The sequence below is a fragment of the Cervus canadensis genome, chromosome 22, assembly GCF_019320065.1.
Source record: "Cervus canadensis isolate Bull #8, Minnesota chromosome 22, ASM1932006v1, whole genome shotgun sequence".
NCBI lineage: Eukaryota > Metazoa > Chordata > Mammalia > Artiodactyla > Cervidae > Cervus > Cervus canadensis.
Genome location: NC_057407.1, coordinates 53007109 through 53031820, shown reverse-complemented (window position 1 = coordinate 53031820; position 24712 = coordinate 53007109). Strand labels below are relative to the sequence as shown.

Below are 24712 nucleotides of genomic sequence, written 5' to 3'. Positions count from 1 at the left end.
CAACAATGATTAACACAACAACTAAATGCAACATAGGATTCTAAAACAGAAAAAGAACAGTAATAGAAAAACTGGTGAAATTCAAAGTCTCTAGTAATAATGAAGGACCAATGTTTTTTTTTTTAACTTTTATTCGACTGTAGTTTAAATAGTCTATATTTATTTCTATATTTAGTCTATATTTATTTAGTCTATATGTATTTCTATATATTTATATTCGACTATAGTTTAAAATGTTAATTTCTGCTGCACATCAAAGTGAATCAGTTGTATGTATACATATATCTGTTCTTTCAAAAAATTCTTTTCCCATATAGGTCACTACAGAGTACTGAGAGGAGTTCCCTGTGCTATACAGCCGGTATATGTATATATAAGAGAATACTGCTGCTTCTGCTAAGGCGCTTCAGTCATGTGTGACCCCACAGACGGCAGCCCACCAGGCTCCTCTGTCCCTGGGATTCTCCAGGTAAGAAGTCTGGAGTGTGTTGCCATTTCCTTCTCCATAAGAGAATACTACTCAGCCATTAAAAAAAGAACAAAATAATATCATTTGCAGCAACATGGATGTACCTAGAGATTGTCATACTTAGTGAAGTAAGTCAGAGGAAAACAAATATCATATGATATCACTTATATGTGGAATCTTTAAAAATGGTACAAATGAGCTTATTTCTCAGTTTTAATCATTGCACTATAATTATGTAAGAAGCTAGCAATAGGGGAAGCTGAGTAAAGAGCATATAGGAACTCTGTTTGGTACACTTCTGGAATCTCCAGATAAAAAATTTTAAAATAAATACAAATACACAGGGAATTATACTCAATATTTTGTAATAACCTATAAGGGAAAAGGATCTGAAAATGAATAGATGTGTGTGTGTGTATAACTGAACCACTAGGCTGTCTATCTGAAACTAACATGACATTGTCAGTCAACTATACTTTAATTTGAAATAAATACATACAAATAAATTTAGAAGTACACTAATAAGTTCAGTTCAGTTGCTCAGTCGTGTCCGACTCTTTGCAACCCATGGACTGCAGCACGCCAGGCCTCCCTGTCCATCTCCAAATCCCGGAATTTACTCAAACTCATGTTTGTTGAGTCAGTGATGCCATCCAACCATCTCATCCTCTGTCATCCCCTTCTCCTCCCACCTTCAATCTTTCCCAGCATCAGGGTCTTGTCAAACGAATCAGTTCTTTGCATCAGATGGCCAAAGGATTGAAGTTTCAGCTTCAGCATCAGTTCTGATGCTGAATATTCAGGACTGATTTCCTTTAGGATGGACTGGTTGGATCTCCTTGCAGTCCAAGGGACTCTCAAGAGTCTTCTCCAACACCACAGTTCAAAAGCACCAATTCTTTGGTGCTCAGCTTTCTTTATAGTCCAACTCTCACATCCATACATGACCACTGGAAAAACCATACCTTTGACTAGATGGGTCTTTGTTGGCAAGGTAATGTTTCTGCTTTTTAGTATGCGGTCTAGATTGGTCATAACTTTTCTTCCAAGGAGCAAGCGTCTTTTAATTCCATGGCTGCAGTCACCATCTGCAGTGATTTTGGAGCCCAAAAAAATAAAGTCTCTCACTGTTTCCATTGTTTCCCCATTAGAAATGATGGGACCAGTTGCCATAATCAGTTTTCTGAATGTTGAGTTTTAAGCCAACTTTTTCACTCTCTTTCCCTTTCATCAAGAGGCTCTTTAGGTCTTCTTCACTTAATGCCATAAGGGTAGTGTCATCTGCATATCTGAGGTTATTGATATTTCTCCCAGCAATCTTGATTCCAGCTTGTGCTTCATCCAGTCCAGCATTTCTCATGATGTACTCTGCATATAAGTTAAATAAGCAGGGTGACAATATACAGCCTTGATATACTCCTTTTCCTATTTGGAACTAGTCTGTTGTTCCATGTCCGGTTCTAACTGTTGTTTCCTGACCTGCATACAGATTTCCCAAGAGGCAGGTCAGGTAGTCTGGTATTCCCATGTCTTGAAGAATTTTCCAGAGTTTGTTGTGGTCCACATAGTCAAAGCCTTTGGTATAGCCAATAGAGCAGAAGTAGATGCTTTTCTGAAACTCTCTTGCTTTTATGATGATCCAATGGATGTAGGCAATTTGATCTCTGGTTCCTCTGCCTTTTCTAAATCCAGCTTGTACATCTGGAAGTTCACGGTTCATGTACTGTTGAAGCCTGGCTTGGAGAATTTTGAGCATTACTTTACTAGCGTGTGAGATGAGTGCAACTGTGTGGTAGTTTGAGCATTCTTTGGCATTGCCTTTCTTTGGCACTGGAATGAAAACTGACCTTTTCCAGTCCTGTGGCCACTGCTGAGTTTTCCAAATTTGCTGGCATATAGAGTGTAGCACTGTCACAGCATCATCTTTTAGGATTTGAAATAGCTCAACTGGAATTCCACCACCTCCACTAGCCTTGTTCGTAGTGATGTTTCCTAGGGCCCACTTGATTTCACCTTCCAGGATGTCTGGCTCTAGGTGAGTGATCACACCATCATGATTATCTGGGTCATGAAGATCTTTTTTGTATAGTTCGTCTGTGTATTCTTGCCACGTCTTCTTAATATCTTCTGCTTCTGTTAGGTCCATAACATTTCTGTCCTTTATTGTGCCCATTTGTGAAAAACCAGCTTTGATTCTGCTTATTAGTAATAGTGGAAAAATAACAAAATGTTGACCAAGGTGGAAAAGAAAGCTATGGACAATGGGATACAAGGGGTCCCCGTCTGATGCTCAGCTTCCCCTGCTGCACAGGCTTGTCGGCTGTGTCAACAGCTGAGCTGCTTTGCTTCCCTCAGCATGCAGATTTCTTACTTTCAGTCAATTGATATGTCACAGCTAGAGTTAGCTGTGGTTTTATTCTTAGTTACTACGATTATTTGAAAACAACATTTATATGAGATCCTTGCCCCATTCTCCCTGCTCCCGAGAAGTCTCTCTTGCTTCTGTCTCTCCGTAACTACATCACTTCTTTTCTTTCCTTTCTTCACCTCTTTGCTCTCTCTCTATATCTCTTCCTCACATGGTTTTAAATTTCTAAGGAAGGTTGAACAGGAACTACCAAGATAAGAGAAACAAAGGTACCTGATGTGTTACTATATTTTAAACACAAAACCCACCTCCACTTCTTTTTCAGTTGTACAGTGCTCAGAGTCAATCCAGAATTCATCACTTCGCTCTACTTAAATCTGTACAATGGCATCTCAGCCTAGGGTAAAATGTGCCCAACATGTTTTACTTTCTTGACCTCAAGCACATTTTATTACTTCAGAGTTGTTTAGTTGCTAAGTCATGTCTGACTCTTTGAGACCCCGTGGACTCTAGCCCATCAGGCTCCTCTGTCCATGGGATTCTCTAGGCAAGAACACTGGAGTGGGTTGCCATTTTCTTCTCCAATTACTTCAGAGGAAGTCATTTAAATTTTTTAGTAATTTTTTTTGGTGGCTTTAGTGGTAAAGAACCTGCCTGTCAATCGAGGAGATGTAAGAGATGTTGGTTCGATCCCTGGGTCAGGAAGATCCCCTGGAGGAGGCCATGGCAACCCACTCCAGTGTTCTTGCCTGGAGAGTCCCATGGACAGAGGAGCCTGGTGTGTTACAGTCCATGGGGTCACACAGAGTTGGACACGACTTAAGAGACTTAGCACTCACGCATACAATTTTTAAAGGTTACTTTCCATTTATAGTTATGACAAAATATTGACTACATTCCCCATGTTGTACAATACATCCTTGGGCTTATGCTACACCCAATAGTTTGTGCCTCCCATTTCCCCACCCCTGTATTATCTCTCCTCCCTCCCCACTGGTAACCACTAATTTGCACTCTATATCTATGAGTCTGCTTCTGTTTTATTATATTCACTATGTGTTGTATTTTTTAGATTCTGCACACAAGTGCAAAATATCATACAATATTTGTGTTTATCTGACTTAATTCACTTAGCATAATGCCCTCCAGGTCCATCCATGTTGCTACAAATGGCAAAATTTCATTCTTTTTAGGGCTAATATTCCATTGTAGATATATATCACATCTTTCTCATCCCTTCATCTGTTGGTGGACACTTAGGTTGCATCCATATCATGGCTATTGTAAAAGGTGCTGCAATGAACTTGGGATGCATGTATCTTTTTGAATTAGTATTTTTGTGTTTTTCAGAAAGCAAGTCACTTTTTAAAATATAGATCATGTATACACTTGGCAAAGGGAATTAATGTGGAGAACCAGAAAGAGTTATTAAAAAACAGAAGAAAGAAAGAGAGAACAGAATTCATTCTTGCAGCCTATTGTTTGGAAAATAAATAGCTCAACCTGAACCCAAACAAAACAAGAATAATAAATGTGCCATTGACTTGGTGGAAATGTCTTGTACCTGGTGGAGAGGAGCATAAATATTCATTGAATATGTTCCTTACATTTATCTCGGTCTGCAAAGTTAAGAACCTCTTAAACTTATTGAGACCTCTCAGGGCTATGTCTTGCTACTGTCTCTGAGTGTTCTGAATTCCTGTGTAGGTCTTTTTTTAAAGTAACTTTTATTGGCTTGTAGTTGCTTTACGATGTTGTGTTAGTTTCCATTGTCTATCAAAGTGAATCAGCTGTACATAGACATATATCCCTTCTGTTTTGGATTTCCTCCCCGTGTAGGTCAGCACAGAGCTTGTGTAGAGTTCCCTGTGCTATACCATAGGTTCTCATTAGTTACCTATTTATACACAGCATCAATAGTATATATATGTCAGTCTCAACCTCCCAGTTCTTCCCATCCTCTCTTTCCCCCTTGGGCTTCATACATTTGTTCTCTCTGTCAATGTCTCTATTTCTGCTTTGCAAATAAGATCATCTATACCATTTTTCTAGACTTCATTCAAATGTGTTAATGTATGATATTTGTTTTGTTTTTTTTTTTTCTCTTTCTGACTTACTTCACTCTCTATCCTGTGTAGATCTTAATCTCAACAAAATCGGGTCAGAATTTACTGTGTAAGCTGGGCTGACATGCTCTGCCTTTAAGATGCTTATTTATTTCTCTAAAACTATAAAACCTCTTCTTTTGAAGTTGAGATGGAACAAGGCATTCCCTATGACTAATGCAGGGGCACAAAACCATAATTATATGTAGAGTATAAAATAAATGTCTTTTATTCAAAGGGCACAAAGATGAATAGGGGGAAATAGGAAAGAACTAAATTAACACCCTCAGTATACTCAAAGAAGTTACTAATAGCTGTTCATGATTTTTGTTAAATAATGTATAGTGAAGGAGACTTAAATGTCTTCTTTCAAAATTGCTTACTTTTTTAAAGTAAATTTTAAAGTGCACTTAGAGTCTTGAGTATTTTCCTTATCTATGTGACACAGTAAGTGTGCAGACACTTAATGAGTGCTCTCGAGGTAGGGAAAGAAAAACGTGAATTCAAGCAGAAATCAATTTAGTTTTAAAGTTAAGGCTTCAGATTTGTTGGTATACCTGAATAAGATTTCATTCTCACAAATGTCTGGGTTCTCAGTGGTGAAATGAAAGGGAGTTGAGTGCATCCAGGAGACGCTGGCAGATGAGAGAAGGCTGCACTGGCAGGTCAGGCAAACTCCTGGGAGCCGGATTTTAGTCTCATGTCCCTGGTGAGGGCTGGAAGATGTAATCGTGCTGGTGAATCCTGCACAGAGCCCCTGGGAAATCACATTCCCCACAGAGACTGTCCAGAAAAGAAGAAATAAAAGTTCAAGAAGTACTGGGGTTTTCTGGAATGTTATCTAGTCTCAGTAGCCAAGGAGAGATTGAGTCGATTTCATGCGTGTGTGTGTGAAATGAGAGTAAGCTAAATGAAATCTGTATTTTTAGTCTATTTTTAATTCTTGATTCATGTATATGTAAGACTCTGTTTAAAACTATAATTCAAAGTGATACATGAACCCCCCATGTCATAATAGCACTATTTATGAAGTATTACCCTGCCATGAAAAAGAATGAGATGTTGCCTAGCAGCAATATAGATGGAGCTAGAGATGATCATGCCAAGTGAAGTGAGTCAGACAAATACCATGTGATATCACTTCTCTGTGGAATCTAAAATATGACAAGTGAACTTCTGTACAAAGCAGAAGCAGACTCACAGAGGGCGAAGAGATGGATTGTAGTTTGGGATTAACAGACGCAAACCATTATATTTGAATGGATGAACAACAAAGTCCTACTGAATAGCACAGGGAACTATATTCAGTATCCTGTGATAAATCATAATGGGAAAGAATATGAAAAAGAATATATATTTATGTATAATTAAATCACTTTGCTGTATAACAGAAACTAACACAAGATTGTAAATCAACTATACTTCAAAATATAGATAAAATTTTTTTTTTTAATAACAAGACCCTGTCTGAGCCCATTATGTTATGTAAAGGCTACATGAGAATGGACTCTTAAGACTGAATTGCATGTGTCATTTGTCCAACATCTCTCTGCTTGACATTTTATACTTTGCATGCACACACCCTCGCTTTTGCTGCTGAAGACCACACAGCCCAACCACTTTCAACTGAACATGACCTTTGAGTTGTTTTTCCAAGAGTGGTTTGAGGTTTGCACTGTTATTCCCTTTTATGTGGTTTCCCTTTGTGACCCAGTGCACATGTGTCCACAAGCTCTGGCTGAAGTTAGATGCTGCAGCTGGAGAATAGTTTTCTTCAGTGAAAAGCAAAGTGGTTCAGTAATAATAATGACAAGATTTATTGAGCACCCACTGTATGAAGCTCAGTCCTCAGGCTTCACTTCAACAAACTCACTTAATCTTGACAACCTTATTATATAGACCCTATTATTAATATAATTATTATGCCCTTTAATAAATGGACAAAATTGATACACAGAGAGGTTGAGTAATTCACCCAAGGGTACACAGCCCATAAAAAGAGCCAGGATACAAACTCAAGAAGTCTGGTTCTAAGGCCTCGCTCTTAATCACTCCATTACTGCTACCTTTTCAGTTTTCTGCATTTACTAGAAGAGAAATCATTTGCAACTGGTACATTAAACAGTAAAATAAGGGGATTCCCTGGGGGTCCAGTGGTTAGCACTCCACATTCTCACTGCCGAGGGTGCAGGTTCAATCCCTAGTTGGGGAACTAAATCACACAAGACCCATGGCATGGTCAAAAAATAAAATAAAGAATTGGCAAGGGACAAATAGTCCCTTGGTGGTCTAGTGGCTAAGACGCTGAGCTCCCAATGCAGGACGCGAGGGTTTGATACCTAGTCAGGGAACTAGATCTTCCATGCTGCAACTGAGAGTTCACATGCCGCAACTAAAGATCCTGCATGCCACAGCTAAGACTAGGGCCAGCCAAATAAGTAAATAAAAATAAAATTTAAAGAAAAAGGAATTGGCAATTAAAAAAAAAAAAACAAACAAGAAAACAAAAAACAGTGAAATAAGATACCAAGGCAAAACATCTCCCCAGACCCCCAAAACTTTAGGGTCTAATGGACAGATTACCTATTTTATAGTCAGGAAGAGTTTTGATTTTCTCTAGTCGTGAAGTTTGCTGCTCACTGGATAACCAAGGGTTCCCCTGAATGTTCTAAGCCCCTGGTTACATTTAAAGCCATGTGGTTAGTTCTGGCATAGGCCAAAAGTGCAAGTGATGCAGGCTACCTCTGGACGGAAAATTTCAATTCTTCAGTCCTATGGTGGCCCTTTGGGTCTCCGTTCACCTCCATGGTGATGGAGAAAACCACTGTGGTCTAGATGCTGTTGCTAAAGGTTGGTAAAGCCTCAGTTAGCCCATCTGTGAGTAATCGCATGACCCCCCACAAGCCCACTGGGCTGTGAACAATGAGTGAGGAATAAACCTTAGCTGTGTTCTAAGTTTAAGTTTTTTGTGTGAATATGCTAGAGGAGAGAAAGTCACTTAAGGAAAAATGTATTGATCAGCTAGGTTGTAATCAACTCTGGCTTCCCAAATAGAGTATCACAAACTAGGTAGCTATAAAAACAACTTCTGTTTATTTTCTCACGGTTCTGGAGATTGGAAATCTAAGATCAAGGTGACAGAGGGGTTAGTTTTTGGTGAGATCGCTCTCCTTGGGTGGCAGAAGGCTGCTTTCTTGCTGTGTCCTCACATGGCCTTTCCTCTGACCACCAAGGACAGAGAGAGAGACATTACTAGTGTCTCTCCCCCTTCTTGTAAGGACACTGGTCATACTAGATTAAAGTCCTACCCTTGTGATGTCACTTAATCTGAATTACCTCTTTGAAGGCCCTGTCTCCAAACACAGTCACACTGGGGATTAGGGCTTCAACATATGAATTGAGGAAGACACAATTCAGTCCATAACAACACATGCAGTGAAACAAGAATGCAATAGAAAGAACACAGACTATGTCTTCAAATATGCAAGGTTTAGGATCAGACTTTTCTGCCTACTGGAGTATCTAAGTTGTTTTCCATAGACGAATGTCTTACAGACCATCAGCTCAGTTCAGTTCAGTTGCTCAGTCATGTCCGACTCTTTGCGACCCCATAGACTGTAGCACGCCAGGCCTCCCTGTCTATCGCCAACTCCTGGAGTTTACTCAAACTCATGTCCATTGAGTTGGGGATGCCATCCTACCGTCTCATCCTCTGTCATCCCCTTCTCCTCCCGCCTTCAATCTTTCCCAGCATCAGGGCCTAAATTTTCAAATGAGTCAGTTCTTCACATCAGGTGGCCAAAGGATTGGAGTTTCAGCTTCAGCATCAGTCCTTCCAATGAATATTCAGGACTGATTTCCTCTAGGATGGACTGGAGACAGCCTGCTGGAGATCAAACCCCAGCTTGACTTCTGAGTCACGTGGCCTTTGGCCCATTTCTTCACCTCTGTGTGCCTTGGTCTCCTTATCTTCAAAGCGTGGATAAGGGTTAGCACCTTCCACTTAGAATCCTGTGCTGTGTGCTTAGTCATTCAGTCATGTCCAACTCTTGAGACCCCAGAGATTGTAGCCCGCCAGGCTCCTCTGTCCATGGGGTTCTCCAGGCAAGAGTACTGGAGTGGGTTGCCATTTCCTTCTCCAGGGGATCTTCCTGGCCGAGGGATCAAACCCGCATCTCCTGCATTGGCAGGCTGATTCTTTACCGCTGAGCCACCAGGAAAGCCCATGACAGCACTTTGGCCCCGTCCAATTCCTGTATTCTTATTTGGATCAAAAGTTGTACTTGAAAATTCCATGGACATGTTCAGGTTATCCTACATCAAGGACAGCATTGCTGGCCCTACCACATGGCCCAAGGATAAAGTGCTGAAGTTCTCGGCATTTCACCAAACATACACTCACTCTGTCTGGAACACAGTTGCTGACCGTCTGTCTCTTGGTGACATTCTTCCACCAGGCCTTCAGTTTTAGCTTCACAGCTTTGCTTGGCCGCTGCTGTGCATTCAAGTTTTTTTTTTTTTTTAATCTAGCTACATCCTTATTGGGCTTCTTCCCTTTCCTTGACCTCTCCCTTGACAATTTCTCCTGAGGGCACTTCCTCAGTAAGTCACACACAAGCCCATCTCAGGGGCTCCTTCTGGGAAAACGGATCTAAAATGGATGTGCAAAGATTTCATGAAAAGCAGAAAGATGTTCAAGAGAGGGCACTGCAATGGGAATTTGCTCTATGACCCAGGGAGCTCAAACTGGGGCTCTGTAACAACCTAGAGAGGTGGGATGGGGTGGGAGGCAGGAGGGAGCTTTAAGAGGGAGGGGACAGATGTATATGTATATGGCTGATTCCTGCTGATGTATGGCAGAAACCAACACAATTCTGTGAAACAATTATCCTTCAATTAAAAAATTAATTAATTAAAAAAGAGAGAGAGAGAGAGGGCACTAAGCCACAGAGGGACGGGAGCCATAAGGAAGCCTGAGGAAGAGGCTTTGAGAACAAGAACAGTGAGTGTGTTAAAGGGTGAAGACAGGAAAGCAGTTACAATGGGAACCAAGACAGAATAATGGCGTCAGCACACGGACAGGGTGCAAGGAAGATGACAAGTCATGCAACTGGCCCGGTGGAGTTTTGTTGAGACACCAGAATTGCTGTGCATCCCAAAATAACTTATTGTTTTCTTTGAGGTCTGGTTGTGCAGCTGTAGAGGGGTCTTCCTGTCTCTCTTTTCCTCCTCTGTGCATCCTTTCAATAAATTCCATTACCCGGAACCCAAATACATCTCTGTTCTTTGAAAACTGAAAGAGGCTAAGAAATCCACACTATCAGAAATAAAATGAACACCCCAATCGTACATGCATTTATAATGCTTTAGGTATTCAGAATATTTTTACAATTAATATATTCCTTCAGCTCCTTTTAATTTTATTTTTATTATCCAAATTATAACATCATTTTCAATTTTATAACTTCCAGCTAATGTGCCTTCCATTCTTCATTATGTCACTAATTTAATAACCAACAAAATCTCCTCTAATTCCTTAGTAAATGAGTTTGTTTTGTATAGTTATTAAGGGGAAGATATTTCTTCAGCAAAATAATTATTGTATCTAACTTTGAATATTTGAGATATGAACAATTTACAGTAGAAAGAAGTGGGGAGATTTTAAAAAATGAATACATAAATTCTGAAGCTCAATATATATTAAATTCTCTGGTTCAGCAAGAAAAAAACCCTTATGTCAAGTTTTCCTGTTTTCTGGACACCTATAGGATGAAATGAACAGTATCTTCATATTATATAAATTTTGAACTTCACTCTGACTTATTTTATGCATGTGTGTGTGTGTCTGTGAGTGTGAGTGTTTGTGGAGTTCAGTCATTCTGTCGTGTCCAACTCTTCTGGGACCCCATGGACCTGCCGGGCTTCTCTGTGGGATTTCCTAGGCGAGAATACTGGAATGCCTTGCCACTTCCTCCTCTAGGGGATCTTCCCAACCCAGGGGTTGGACCCACCTCTCCTGTGTCCCTTGCATTGGCAGACAGATGCTTTACCACTGCACCACCTGGGAAGCCCCAACTTATTTTACATTAGAATATAATTTAACACAATCTTTTACAAACAATGCAGTGATTGATTCTGTGATCACTTTGCAATTTATATTTAAAAATCCCCAGTGTATAGGAACTGGTGATTGCAGTACATTAGATCACTATGACTGTAACTGAAATATATTTTTAAAAAATATTATTTACTAACCTAGACAACATATTAAAAAGCAGAGACATTACTTTGCCAACAAAGGGCCATCTAGTCAAGGCTATGGTTTTTCCAGTAGTCATGTATGGATGTGAGAGCTGGACTATAAAGAAAGCTGAGCACCAAAAAATTGATGCTTTTGAACTGTGGTGTTGAAGACTCTTGAGAGTCCCTTGGATTGCAGGGAAATTCAACCAGTGCATCCTAAAATAAATCAGCCCTGAATATTCATTGGAAGGACTGATGCTGAAGCTGAAACTCCAATCCTTTGGCCACCTGATGCGAAAAGCTGACTCATTGGAAAAGACCCTGATGCTGGGAAAGATTCAAGGCGGGAGGAGAAGAGGACAACAGAGAATGAGATGGTTGGATGGCATCACCGACTCAATGGATATGAGTTTGAGTCAACTCCGGGAGGTGGTGATGGACAGGGAGGACTGGTGTGCTACAGTCCATGGGGTTGCAAAGAGTTGAACACGACTGAGCGACTGAACTGAACTGAACTGAAAGCAACCTATTTACTTGTCTGCTCCTATAAGGCTCTCAGGAAGAGGTGCACAATTTAGCTACATACCAGGAAAGCACAAAACTTCGTGACATTAAAATAAAATGAAACAACCACCTTTCTATCAGAGGAGGCATTTGCTAGCAGTTACTTTATCTTTAGAAATATTCTACCTGAATTTCTTAATGCACCATAAAAAATCCCTTCATTACTTCAAAGGTACTTTCATAAAGTACATGATCTAGAGTAGATAATCTACAGGATATGCTAAATTAAACAGTAAAAGAGTTTGGGGAATTTTTTTAGGAACAGATTTGCATGAATTCAATGTATATGACCTCGTTTTCTGAGCAACCAGCAAATAAAACTATACATGTTAATGGTTTCCATAATATTGGAGCTACTACCCTGATAAGTATGCTTAAAGATACACAATCAATGCTGGCAACTCTGCCTCATTGAGGATGTGAAAAGATTGCCTGAAACATAAAATCAGGTACCCTTAAGCTTTATGCATAAGGGAAATACAAATTAAAACCATGAGTTTGCATCTCACTAGTTGGCAAAAAGACAACCGTTTCTTTTTGTTTTTGGTTGTTCTGGGTCTTAGTTGTGGCATGCAGGATCTTTATTTGCAGCATTCAGGATCTAGTTCCCCAACCAGGGATCAAATTCATGTCCCCTGCATTGGGAGCGTGCAGTCTCAGCCACTGGACCACCAGGGAAGTCCCCAGGCCAACCCTTTCTCAATGTACATTGTTGATGAGCCCTGGAAGGTGGGTCTCTCACACTCTGGTAAGGCAATTGATTCGAGCCCATATAACAGACAATTTATCTACTGAAATTATAAATATTACAAATTTCCATAAGTTTATGCAGTCAACACACTTGGGAAAAATTACTTCTTTATAGTCTATTCATTTTGTCCTTGTTTGCAGTGTCATAAAATTGAAAGCAACTCAAACACCCACCAGTGAGTTACTGATTAAATTAGTATGCTACATCCATTCTATGGAATATCATGCAGCTGTAAAAAGGAATGAAAATGGTCTCTATGAACTGATGTGGAAAGATCTTGAAGACAAATATTTGAAAGAATAATCAAGATATAGAAAAGTGTGTCAAGCATGTGAAAAGGATGGAAAAGAAAGCTATGTGCTTGCCTTTGCATAAAGAATGCTCAAAGAATACAAAAGGAAATAAGAAAAATGATTACCTACAGGGAGAAAAGTGAGGGAATTTGGCTTCAGGACAAAGGAAGGGAGGCAGAGTCTTCACGTAACTCTATTACCTCTGTAAAGCATTCAGTAATAGCAATGATAGTAATAATAATAGTAGTAGTAATAAATCAGGCTCTCCCGTGTACATCATTTCGGGGATGAGGAAAACTGTAGTTCAGGAGATGGCAAACTACGACGTGCAGACCAAATCTGACCCAACAGCTTCTGATAAATTGTTTTATTGGAACACAGCCACCTCACTGGTCTATATCACAGAGTATTTCTTATCCTCTTAGCCAAGGTATTTGGTCAGGAATTGGCACTTGATCAAAGACAGGCCAATCAGACTCACTAAAACCCAATTTCTGGATTTTTGCTTGAACTATCCACAAGGCCAGATATGCGTAAAGTGACAGTGGGGCCCTGGGGCAATAGAAAGTCAAAGTGATCACAGTGGGGTGGCGGGGGCGGGGAGTGGGTTCCTGCCAATGACCTAAGAGAAGGTAAGGTAAGATGATATCTGGGAGAACTTTGTTTTCCTTAAAAAGGGGAGACATACAGGATTGACACTTCCTGTTCCCCTAACATTCTGCTTCAAATGCTGACATGATGTCTGGAGCTTTAGCAGCTATTTTACAATGGCAAAGCAGCAGTCAAGAGAATGAAAACCAACCTTGCAGGGCTGTGCAGAGTTAAAAATTCTGCTGCTCTAGTTATTTGACAGGTTCCTGTGGGCAGCTTCAGGGAGCTGCCTGAGGTCACTTGACTTACTGGCAAGACCTGATCCAGAATGTAACTCTCAGCTGCCCGTCCAGGGCTCTTCCACATGAAAGGCTCTTCAAGTTCTAGAGCCGAAGTTGAATTGTCAGCTTTAATCTCATGCTGTGTTTCCCAAACTATGTCTGAGGACTAGGTGTTTCACAGCCTCTTAATGGGTAGGGTATTATGAAGAAAAGAGGTCCTAGGGTCAAATAGGCTGAGGCAGTGCAGGGTAAAATCAAGTTATTCCAAAATTTTCCAGAGCATTGAGTATGGCAGTATTTATCACACATTCCCAAGAGGAAAATAAATGATGTTGTTTTTTTTTCTGGGGGGCAAGGGTTGCTGCACTGGGTCTTTGTTGGTGCTCGAAGGCTTTCTCTAACTGCAGCAAATAAGGACTACTCTTCATTGTGGTGCATGGCCTTCCCATTGCTGTGGCTTCTCTTGTTGCAGCACATGGACTTAGTTACTCTTTGCAGCACATGGGATCTTCCCAGACCAGGGATGGAATGAACTGGTTCCCCTGCACCGGCAGGTGGATTCTTAACCACTGGACCACCAGGGAAGTCCCCATGTCTATTTTTTGACCAGGAAAACTTTTTTGTTTTCTCCCAAAGAATCTTATGGGCTAAGTGTGCCTTAGAAATTGTTTGGGTGATTCAGTGATTTCATATTTGTGGGTTATTTAGGTACATTGTTAGAAAATTTATGAGAAAAATCCTGATAACCTTGTCACTCTTTATTTCCTCTGGGTTAGTTTATCCATAGCTGTGTAGCAAATTACACAAAGCTTAAAATAATACACATTTATTACCTCACAGTTTCTGTGAATCAGGAATCTGGGTGTGGCTCAACTGAGTCCTCTGGCTCAGGATGCCTCCATAGGCTGCAGTCATCTCAGGCCTGGGCTGTGAAGGTATCTGCTGCTAAACAAACTCTTGCGGCTGTTGGCAGCCTCAGGCCCTCACAGGCTGCTGGCCAGAGAAAATAGTTCCATGCTACATGGGGCCCCTTTATGGGACTCCTCATAATATCATTGTTCGCTTTCCTGGGAGGGGAGAGAAGAAGAAAGAGATGGAAAAGGAGAAGGGGGAAAGAGGGGAGGCAGAGAGGAGAGGGGAGGGGGAAGGGAGGAGGAGGGGAGGGAGATGAGACTAGTTATTTATAACCTAATTTTTAAAAATAATTTTTATTTACTTTTGGCTGTGCTGGGTCTTCCTTACTGCACAGGCTTTCCTCTAGTTGTGGCAGGTGGGGGCTACTCTCTAGTTGTGGTTTATGGGCTTCTCATCGTGCTGGCTTCTCTTGTTGCAGAGCATGCGCTCTAGGGCTCTTGGGCTTCAATAGTTGCAGCTCCTGGGCTCCAGTGTTAGTCGCTCAGTCGTGTCTGACTCTTTGTGATCCCATGGACTGTATCTTGCCAGGCTCCTCTGTCCACAGAATTCTCCAGGCAAGAATACTAGAGTAGGTAGACATTCCCTTCTCCAGGGGATCTTCCCAACCCAGGGATCAAACCGAGGTCTCCCATGTTGCGGCAGATTCTTTACTTGTCTGAGCCACCAGGGAAACCTCCTGGTCTCGAGCACAGGCTTAATAATTGCGGCCAGTGGGCTTAGTTGTCTGTGAGATCTTCCTGGACCATGTCCCCTGCATTGGCAGGCAGATTCTTAACCACTGGGCCACCAGGGAAGTCCTATAACCTAGTTTTCGAAGTGACAACCCATTACTTTTGCTGTATTCTGTTGCTTAGAAGTGAGTCACTCGATCCAGCCCACACCTAGTGGAGGGGATCACAGGGTATGAACACCAGATATCAAGGATCCCTAGAAGTTGCCTACCACACCCAGTCTCTGAGACTTTCTTGCCACCTTACTGCCTGCTAGTTTATCCAGGAGCTATTTCAATGAGACAGCATTCCTAGGTGGTAGTTGATTTCAAGCAGCCACTTTCTAGTTTAAAGAAATGGAGAAGTGTTCAGATGGACTGAGGTCATCGGGGAGTCTTTTCAGGAGATCCACAGAAGTAAGTCTCACAGCCCATCTGTCATCATTCTAGATACAGAAGTAGGCCCAGTAATAGCGTCAAAAACCAACGTGGATTGTACGCTTCCCTTGTGCTAGATGTTGGTCCAACCTGTCCTGGATTGTTTCCTTTATTCCTCACTAGGACCCTAAGTGGGGGCTTCCCTCGTAGCTCAGTCAGTAAAGAGTCTGACTGCAATGCAGGAGACCTGGGTTCGGTCCCTGGGTCAGGAAGATCCCCTGGAGAAGGAAATGGCAACCCACTCCAGTACTCTTGCCTGGAGAATCCCATGGACAGAGGAGCCTGGCGGGCTACAACCTCTGGGGTCACAAGAGTTGGACATGACTGAGTGACTAAGCACACAGCACAGGATTCTAAGTGGAAGGTGCTATCCCTTATCCACACTTTGAAGATGAGGAGACCAAGGCACACAGAGGTGAAGAAATGGGCCAAAGGCCATGTGACTCAGAAGTCAAGCTGGGTTTGATCTCCAGCAGGCTGTCTCCAGATCCTGTGCTCTAAACCACCAGGTAGCTCTTCTTCTGGGAGTTCACAAACCTATCACTTTTCTCCCACATCTCTCCCTCTCTGCTTCCGTCTCCTCTCTGGGGCTACAGGTCACCATCAGGTCCTCTGACTGATGCTTATCAAAATGGGATGATGTAAGAGTCAAGAGTTCCTCAGTCAACAAAGTTTTATAAATGCCAATTCAATGCCAGACTCTGGCTGCCCCCGCCTGCAGTGTGTCCAGTACAGGAGTATTGGCCATGCTGTTTCTGTTCCTCTAGGAAGGATGAAACCTTCTCTGTGACCTGGGCCTCTCATGAGATACAGAATCATCACTTAAGTCTTTCTTGCCCACAGTGGAAATGCCAGATGCTGAGGATCAATCACTTTGTCTTTTCTTGGCCTGACTTGATCCGTGTACTTTCTAAGCCAGACCTCTAAAAAAGTGCAGTTTACAGGCCCTGCCCCTGTACTCTTTGCTTCCCTCCCCACTTCGCCCAATGCCATCTGGTTTCTGCTCCTTACCACTTCCCCACACCAGCCTTGTGAAAGGTAACTGACCAACTCCTGGTTACCAAACATAGCACACTTTCCCGTGGGGCCACACTGCACTGCTCCACTCTGCCAGCGCCAGCCTCCCTCTGTTCCTCTTTCTCCACTGAGCTGCTGGGACATCACCCTCTCTGCTCATTCTTTCATCTCCTTGGCTCCTGTCTCACCTCCCATGCGGGCTCACTTTTCATCTTAATTTGGGAGTTCCTTAGGGTTCTGTCCTCAATCCCTTTCTCATTCTTTCTAAATTTGGTTCCACCAAAATTTCATCAATGGCCCAACCTTTATCTCCAGATAACCTCTTCCTCTTGAGCAATAGATCTATCTCTTCCTCTTTTTTAAAAAAATATTTATTTGGTTGTGCTGGGTCTTCTTAAAAAATATATTATTATTTTTTTGGCTGTGCTGGGTTTTTGCTGCACACGGGCTCTCTCCAGTTGTGGTAAGTGGGGGCTACTCTCTAGTTGCGGTTAAATGCTGGTTTCTCATTGATATGTCTTCTCTTGTTGAAAAGCACAGGCTCTAGGGTGCCCAGGCTTCGGTAGCTGTGGTGCATGGGCTTAGTTGCCCCCTGACACATGGAATCTTCCCAGAACAGGGATCGAACCCATGTACCATGCCTTGGCAGCGAATTCTCAACCACTGGACAACCAGGGAAGTCCTGCACCGGGTCTTAGCTGTGGCACACAGGATCTTTAGTTGTGGCAGGCATGACCTAGTCCCTGACCAGGGATTGAACCTGGGCCCCCTGCATTAGGAGCAGGGAGTCTTAGCCACTGGACCACCAGGGAAGTCCCCAGATCTCTTTAGCTATGTGCTTGGATGGATCTCTTTGTCTATGTTTTGGATGTCCTCAAGAGTCTGATAACATGTCCAAAGCTGATCTGATCATCTTCCCTCCAAATCTGTGCCTTGTCTTTTGTGCTCCCCATTTCTGTGACACTACCTCCACCTCAGACTCTTCTTTGGCTCTCTTGACACCTCTCCAATCTAGTTCTTCCTCTCTGGATCCCACCCTCAACTCTCACCCTTTCCAGTATACTCTTCACATCAAACCTTTTTTTTTTTTTTTCCATCAACCAAGTCTGATGGTTTTATTGTTGTCCTAAATCCTTTGATGACTCCCAGCTGCTTAAAAGTTAACACCTCAACGCCTCAACAAGGCAGACAAATCCTTGATAACATGGCTCTTACCTCCTTTGCACCCTCATCTTCCAATGCACCTTCATTAACACTGAGCTTCGAAAATTCCAAGGACTTCCTTGTTCCTGTTTGAAATCCTACCCTCCCCCATCCCTCTTGGTGTGTCTAGTGAATTTTTACTCAAGTTTCATCTCAAACATTTGCTCTCCTCAGAAGCCCTGAGGTGGAAATGGGTGCACTCTGCTTTGCTCCCGATGTATCACCACTCCACTAATCACATTGCATGGCTTACAACTGACTGTCTAATTCCTTGGAGATTTGAACTCACTGAGGACATTATAAGCACCTAATCAGATCAAGAAGTTCAGAGAGATAAAACAATACACCGAAGCTTCATGCACAAACTGGAAACTGTTTTTCTATGTTGGTGAGCTGGAAACTGAGAATTAACCTTATTGCAATTTCTTTCTATGGGTTCCTTTGTGGTTCTTCAGTAATGCATTCCTCTCAGAAGTAACCTCTGAAATATCAGATGTTGGCACATCTGTTGGCTTGATGAGATTTCTCACTGGTTCCCCCTTCCAAAGTTCTTTCCACACTGCATACCAGTAATCATTTCAAAACACACACCTAATCATCTTTCTCACCCCATCTCACACATACCACATCCTACTTAAAGCTCTTCATGGCTTCCTATTACTCTTTGGCTACAACAAAAGAAAAAAAAAAACAACCTCTTACCATGATCCACACCATCTGGCCTTTTCTTCAGCTCCTATCTACTATCTGTGTTGTGGCCATGCTGGTCCTTTTCTGGGTTCCTGGTACTTGTCTCCGCTAGCCCCACTGAGGGCTTCTCTGCCTGGCTTCTCTGGTTAATTCTTTCCATCCTTCTTCCCCTGGTCCATTCACTCTTTTACCTCCAGACCTCAGCTCTAGTGCTGCCTCCTCAGGGTAATATTTTCATCTTGTGTAGATCAAATCCCCCTGTATCTCCCTTCCACTGTGTTTGTCACACTCCATTTCTGATACTTAGTAATGTGCTGGACTTCCCTGGTGGCTCAGAGGTTAAAAGAGTCTGCCTGCAATGCAGGAGACCCAGGTTTGATCCCTGGGTTGGGAAGATCCCCTGGAGAAGGAAATGGCAACCCACTCCAGTATTCTTGCCTGGGAAATCCCATGGACAGAGGAGCCTGGTGGCCTATATAGTCCACGGGGCCGCAAAGAGTTGGACACGACTGAGCAATTTCACTTCACTTTAGTGTGATGGTTTAGTCAACATTCACGTCTCTAGGGCTGGAACCACATCCCTCATGTTCCCTCCTGCATACCATGGTCTACATAGAGCTTGGCATAAAGGTGTTCTGATATAAGCCCCAGGAAGGGCACGGAACTTTCAGTATAATCAACATTCAGTAAGTAAACACTTAATTAACTTTTCACGTAAATTAAGATTTATGTAAAATTGGTTTCTTGGGCTCCAAAGTCAATGTGGATGGTGAGTGCAGTGAAGAAATTAAAAGACACTTGCTCCTTGGAAGAATAGCTATGACAAACCTAGACAGTGTATTAAAAAGCAGAGACATCACTTTGTTGACAAAGGTCCACATAATCAAAGCTATGGTTTTTTCAGTAGTCATGTACAGATGTTAAAATTGGATCATAAAGAAGGCTGAACACCAAAGAATTGATGCTTTTGAACACTGGTGCTGGAGAACACTCTTGAGAATCCCTCAGACAGCAAGGATTTCAACCAATCAACCTGAAGGAAATCAACCCTGAATATTCATTGGAAGGACTGGTGCTGAAGCTTCAATACTTTGGCCACCTTACGTGAAGAGCTGAGCCATTGGAAAAGACCCTAATGCTGGAACATATTGAGGGCGAGAGGAGAAGGGGGCGACAGAGGATGAGATGATGGGATGGCATCACTGACTCAATGGATATGAGTTTGAGAAAATTCAGGGAGATAGTGAAGGACAGAGAAGCCTGGTGTGCTTCAGTTCATGGGGTTGCAAAGGGTTGGACACAACTTAGAGACCGAACAACAAGTTAGCATAGAAGGTTTGGGCTTTGACAAAGAGTGTCACAGACTCATTCAATGAATAACGGAGTCTGTGAGTGAGTGAGTGAAGATGAAGAATAACAGTTTTCCCTGCTGCTTTTACCCTCACAGATACTCTGTATTTGTATATGTACCTTAATAAATTTTGAAGAATATTTCCAGATAAGTGGTCTAATTTGATATTAACAATTGACTTGAAGAGTAGAAAGGGCGACTGCTTGCAGATGACTTGTGCAGTGTTACATGGCTAGTAAGCAACAAAGTGGGACCAGAACCAAGACTTGTTACTTTTCAGACCAGGGCTCTGGCCATTAAACAACAAAAAGGAAGCAAAAGAAGAAAATGCACAACTGAATAGGCATCATCTACACAAAAGACAATAAATAGAGATTATCCAAATGAATTAAAATAAAAACTATTTATTTTAGGCAGATAGAACCTGGGTTCATTGAACCTAGGCACAAGTTCTCTAAATGCCGGCATGTTAGAAGGTTAGAGCTCTGACTAACAGCGTGTCACCTAGAATTCTGGTACAACAGAACTCAGTTAATATTCTATCATAATTTTCATTAAAATGTGGATGTTTAATAAATGTCGGCTATTAAGTCGTTAGTGGGAAAGTTTATTTCTGGAAACCTTTTCATTCTTTCTTTAATGAGACTATTTATTTATTTATTATTGTAGGCAAAGGAGAGAAAAGTTAATCACTTAGTGGGCTAAGATTACGTAGCTGGATCCAGTTGTTTTACAGAGCAGCCTCTAACGATATTTGTTCATTTAGCTCATATCAGAGCACTTCTAGTCTTAACATATTGTACACACGCTAATTTTCATTGAAATATAGTTTCAATAAAACTTGATTACCCCACTTATATTTAAACTCATTTTGCTTTGAGTTTAGTCTACCCGGTAGGACTATCTTTGTGGGGGCAGGGGCGTGGGTAAACGGGGAGAAAGGTGTAAAAATACAACCTAGACGTGCAAAACTTCATATACAGGAATCCGTAATTCGCTATCACCTGCTAAAAACAGGATTGGGTAATAGTTGAAAGTTCACAGAAAGTTTCACTCGACTGATGGAATGTACGCAACTGTTAACGATTTCCTACATTTGCCCACATTTCCAGAGAATCAAAGTGATCTCTGGTTCAGGAAAATACAAGTGAAAAACGCCGGAGAAAGTCGCGCTTCATTTGCCCCACGTGGTCCTTCCCGAGCTAGGGGCTTCTCCGCCGGCTCCAACGAATTTCCAGCGCCGGCAAACGCGTCCTCGCGCGCGACCTCTGAGGCAGGCGGCGGGTCGCAGCGCGCAGAACAGCATCTGAGCGCGGCCGCGGACGGTTCACTTGACGCGCCAAGTGCGGGCGCCAAGCGGCGGCCGAGCTCTGCGCGCCCGACCTACGCGCCGGGCACTAGGGCAGAGCGCCTGCGCGCCCAGTCACGTGTTGGGCGCTCCGCGCAAAGCGGGTTAAAAGTGACGACCGCGGAGAGCCCGTGAGAGCCTCGCCGGTCCGCGCGGCGCTCCTCGAGTCCCCTAAGCCGGTACTAAGGGAGGCCATCCGGCTGTCCTTTATCACTTCCCACCCTCTCGGCCCGGCTCAGCTCCACGCAACGCCTTAGCACACTTCCTCGGCGCCTAGAAAGACGCGTGAAACCGCCTCTTTCAACTGACAATGAAGCCGTAGCCGCGCAGCACGGCCGCTGCGGGCCAACGGGCGCGAGGCCGGGAGGGGGAGGGGGAGGGGAGAGGCGAACGGTTGGGCCAAGCCCCGCCCCAGCTCGCGCTCCTATTGGCCGGCACCAGGGCTCTGGGCCCGCCCCCTCACGGACCTGTCGCATTGTGACAGGCGGAGGGGCCAGTTCCTGTTGGGTCGGGGGCGGAGTCAGAGGTAGCCTGAGCTCCGCCCGGACGCCCGGGGGCTCCTCCTCCTGTTCCTCACGGCGCGGCGGGCGGCGGTTGTGAGGGGAATGTCATTGCCGCTCGGAGCGGTGGAGCCGCCTCCGACTGCTCCTGCTCTTTCTCTGGCGCCCTCGTCCCGTCAGCTTTCGCCGTTGCCGCAGCTGCACTGAGAAGACGGATGGCTAGAGGGGCGCAAGGGCCATCCGAGTTGAGAGAGCGGCGGTCGCGGCCGCTGCTGAGGCGGAGACTCCCCGCCGCCGCCTCCACCCCCAGTTCCCTGGCCTCGCGGCGCTGAGGGCGGACGCGCGCCGCGCTCTTCCCTCCTCCCTCTCTTTCTTCCTCCTCCTCCTCCTCCTCTGGGTCCCCGCCCAGCACCCCTCGCACCAGGCGGCGGCGGCGGCGCGGAGCGAGACCCGCCGCCGGGGCACAACATGGCGGAGCCCTCGGCCCCGGAGAGCAAGCACAAGTCGTCCCTCAACTCGTCCCCGTGGAGCGGCCTCATGGCCCTGGGGAACAGCCGGCACGGGCCCGGGGCCCAGTGTGCGCACAAGGCGGCGGGCGGCGCGGCGCCTAAGCCGGCCCCTGCGGGGCTGTCCGGGGGGCTGTCGCAGCCGGCCGGCTGGCAGTCTCTGCTTTCCTTCACCATCCTCTTCCTGGCCTGGCTCGCCGGCTTCAGCTCGCGCCTCTTCGCGGTCATCCGCTTCGAAAGCATCATCCACGAGTTCGACCCGTGGTGAGTGCCCGCCGCCCCTCCCCCGCCGCCGCTCCCCCCCCACCCCCCACCGCCCGCTCTGCCCGGACCGGCCGTGGGTCCCGAGCTCGGGCGCGCCCCCGCCTGCGGGCGAAGTTTCCCCGCGCGGCTCGAGGCGGGGCGTCGGGGCCCGAGCGGGACCTTGACCCGGGCCGGGCGAGCCTGCCGACTCCCGGGAGGGCGAACGTGGCTCTTCGCGGCCGGCTCGGCCACCGGAGCCCGACCCGCCTCGCGGGGTGCCGGACGGCGGACTCCCCGCCTCCCCACTGCCCGGGGCTGTTCAGTTTCTCGGGCGCCTTTTCGGTTGGCTGGGGTGGAATCGCCCAGGGGGGTGCCCTGTTGCAGTTGGAGGTGAGTCCCGATGTGCCGGAGCCTCCTCTGCTCAGACTCGCAGTTGCACGCTCTTACGTGGTCTCTCTGGGCTCTCAGACGGAAAGGGAAAAAGCGAGGGAGCGAGGTGTTGGAGGAAAGGAAATAATATCCCTGAAAGTGATCTGAAAGCTAGGGACGCTAATTTATTTAACGTGAGATATTGTCAAGAGTGGCTTTTTTTTTTTTTTTCACGGCCCTTAAGTGCATTCCGCACCTCACCGGTCCACAGTTACCTTGGCTTATGACTCTGAACCAAACTGTCACCCTCAGTATGTTATGCACGATATCCGAAAGCGTTACATTAATTCCTTTATTGGTCTCTGTAGGAAGGTTTGTGGATTAGAGAACAAACAGTAGCATAGTGGATGGAGCCCTGGATTTTAATACTGAAGTTGCACATGGCATCAGGGACTGACCTCAGGTTTTAGGAAATTACCCCATTAAGAGCATTGGCTAATTTATATAATTTAATTCATTGGTCTGTGAATTATTTAGATAGGAAGAGTGCTTTAATTTTTTTTGCAACTTGCCCAGCCTGGGTTAAGTTGCTTGTGGGTTTTATTTTAGTCTTAGTCCTATGCCTTTCAACCAGCTTAATTCATTTTGACCCATCACCGTTGAGTTAATCTTACTTCCTTATAATCAGACCCGACTAAACTGGTATTTATCGCTGGGATTAAAGAGAGAAAATCTTCTTGAGAGTTGCTAAATATATGACTAATAAATATTTGGGGGAGTGATGTTAAAATACCAATTGAAGTTCTGTCACAGATAGAAAAATTGGTAGTGCATCATCTGTTGAACACCAGAGGGGTCCACTCCTGGAGAATTCAATTTACATAGACAATTAACAGCTGTGACATGCTTCCATGAAACGTTTTCAAAAGCATTTTAGAGGTTTTTTTCTTTTTTAAAATAGGTTTTGTGTTATTTGGAATCACAGAAGAAAATAAATTCCTGTGAAGCCTTCTGAACCAGAATATTCTTAGTCCTAGCTTTTAAACACATAAGCAAGTGAGATAAAAATGAAATTGGAACCAGAAAATGAAAACTGCTAATATGTTGCTGAACAATGTGAAAAGAGAAAGTTCTGTTTTTTCAGATTACAAGAGCAGAAGTGCATGGTTGACCAAACGTTTCGGGTAACAAAAATTGTGAATTCTGTTTTCAGAGAGTATAATTTTTAAAAGCAGAATTTTTATTAGTAACGTTGAGGCTTAAATTAAAGATTGCAGAGAAATTAACAGCTGCATAATGAGACGATTGGTATTTTTCCTTATTTTGAAAGAAGGTTAGACCTGTGCATCAAGCCAGCCAAAGAGTTTCTACTAAAATTGAATACTATAGTCATGAAAAGTCTTACTGGATTGCTTCACAGATACTTTTTTTTTAATATGGCAAAAAATTAAAAGTTGATTTCTTCCCTAATTTTGAAAATATACTCCAAGGGTTTTTGGAGAATAAAATCCTTTTTTACTCACACAAAAATCCCATTTTCTGTGTATAAGACACATTTCAGAAGCATCCTTTAGCAGAATATAGAACATTTGACTTTGATTCATATACTTTAAAGATATATAAGCCTCAAAAGTCTTAAAGATCTATTTGATGTAGGTGTTCGGCTTACTGATAGTTTTAATATTTACGTTTTATTATATTCTTGGTTAAACATTTATGTTCATAATGTTTGATAATTCTGACTAGTAGTAAATAGCC

At 43.6% G+C, this 24712-nt stretch overlaps 1 protein-coding gene and 1 long non-coding RNA gene across 3 annotated transcripts in view; both read left to right on the top strand.

Moving 5' to 3' along the window:
* LOC122424769 overlaps window positions 1–378 on the top strand; it is an 81956-nt gene extending 81578 nt beyond the window's left edge. For both annotated transcript variants that reach the window (XR_006264528.1, XR_006264529.1), the window contains exon 3: window positions 318–378. This is a non-coding gene — a long non-coding RNA (uncharacterized LOC122424769). The remainder of the gene's footprint in view (window positions 1–317) is intronic.
* A 21492-nt stretch (window positions 379–21870) lies between these two features.
* STT3B (STT3 oligosaccharyltransferase complex catalytic subunit B) overlaps window positions 21871–24712 on the top strand; it is a 102661-nt gene continuing 99819 nt past the window's right edge. The window contains exon 1 of the mRNA XM_043441938.1: window positions 21871–22606. Coding sequence (XP_043297873.1) covers window positions 22305–22606 — 302 coding nt within the window. The 5' untranslated portion in view covers window positions 21871–22304. The remainder of the gene's footprint in view (window positions 22607–24712) is intronic.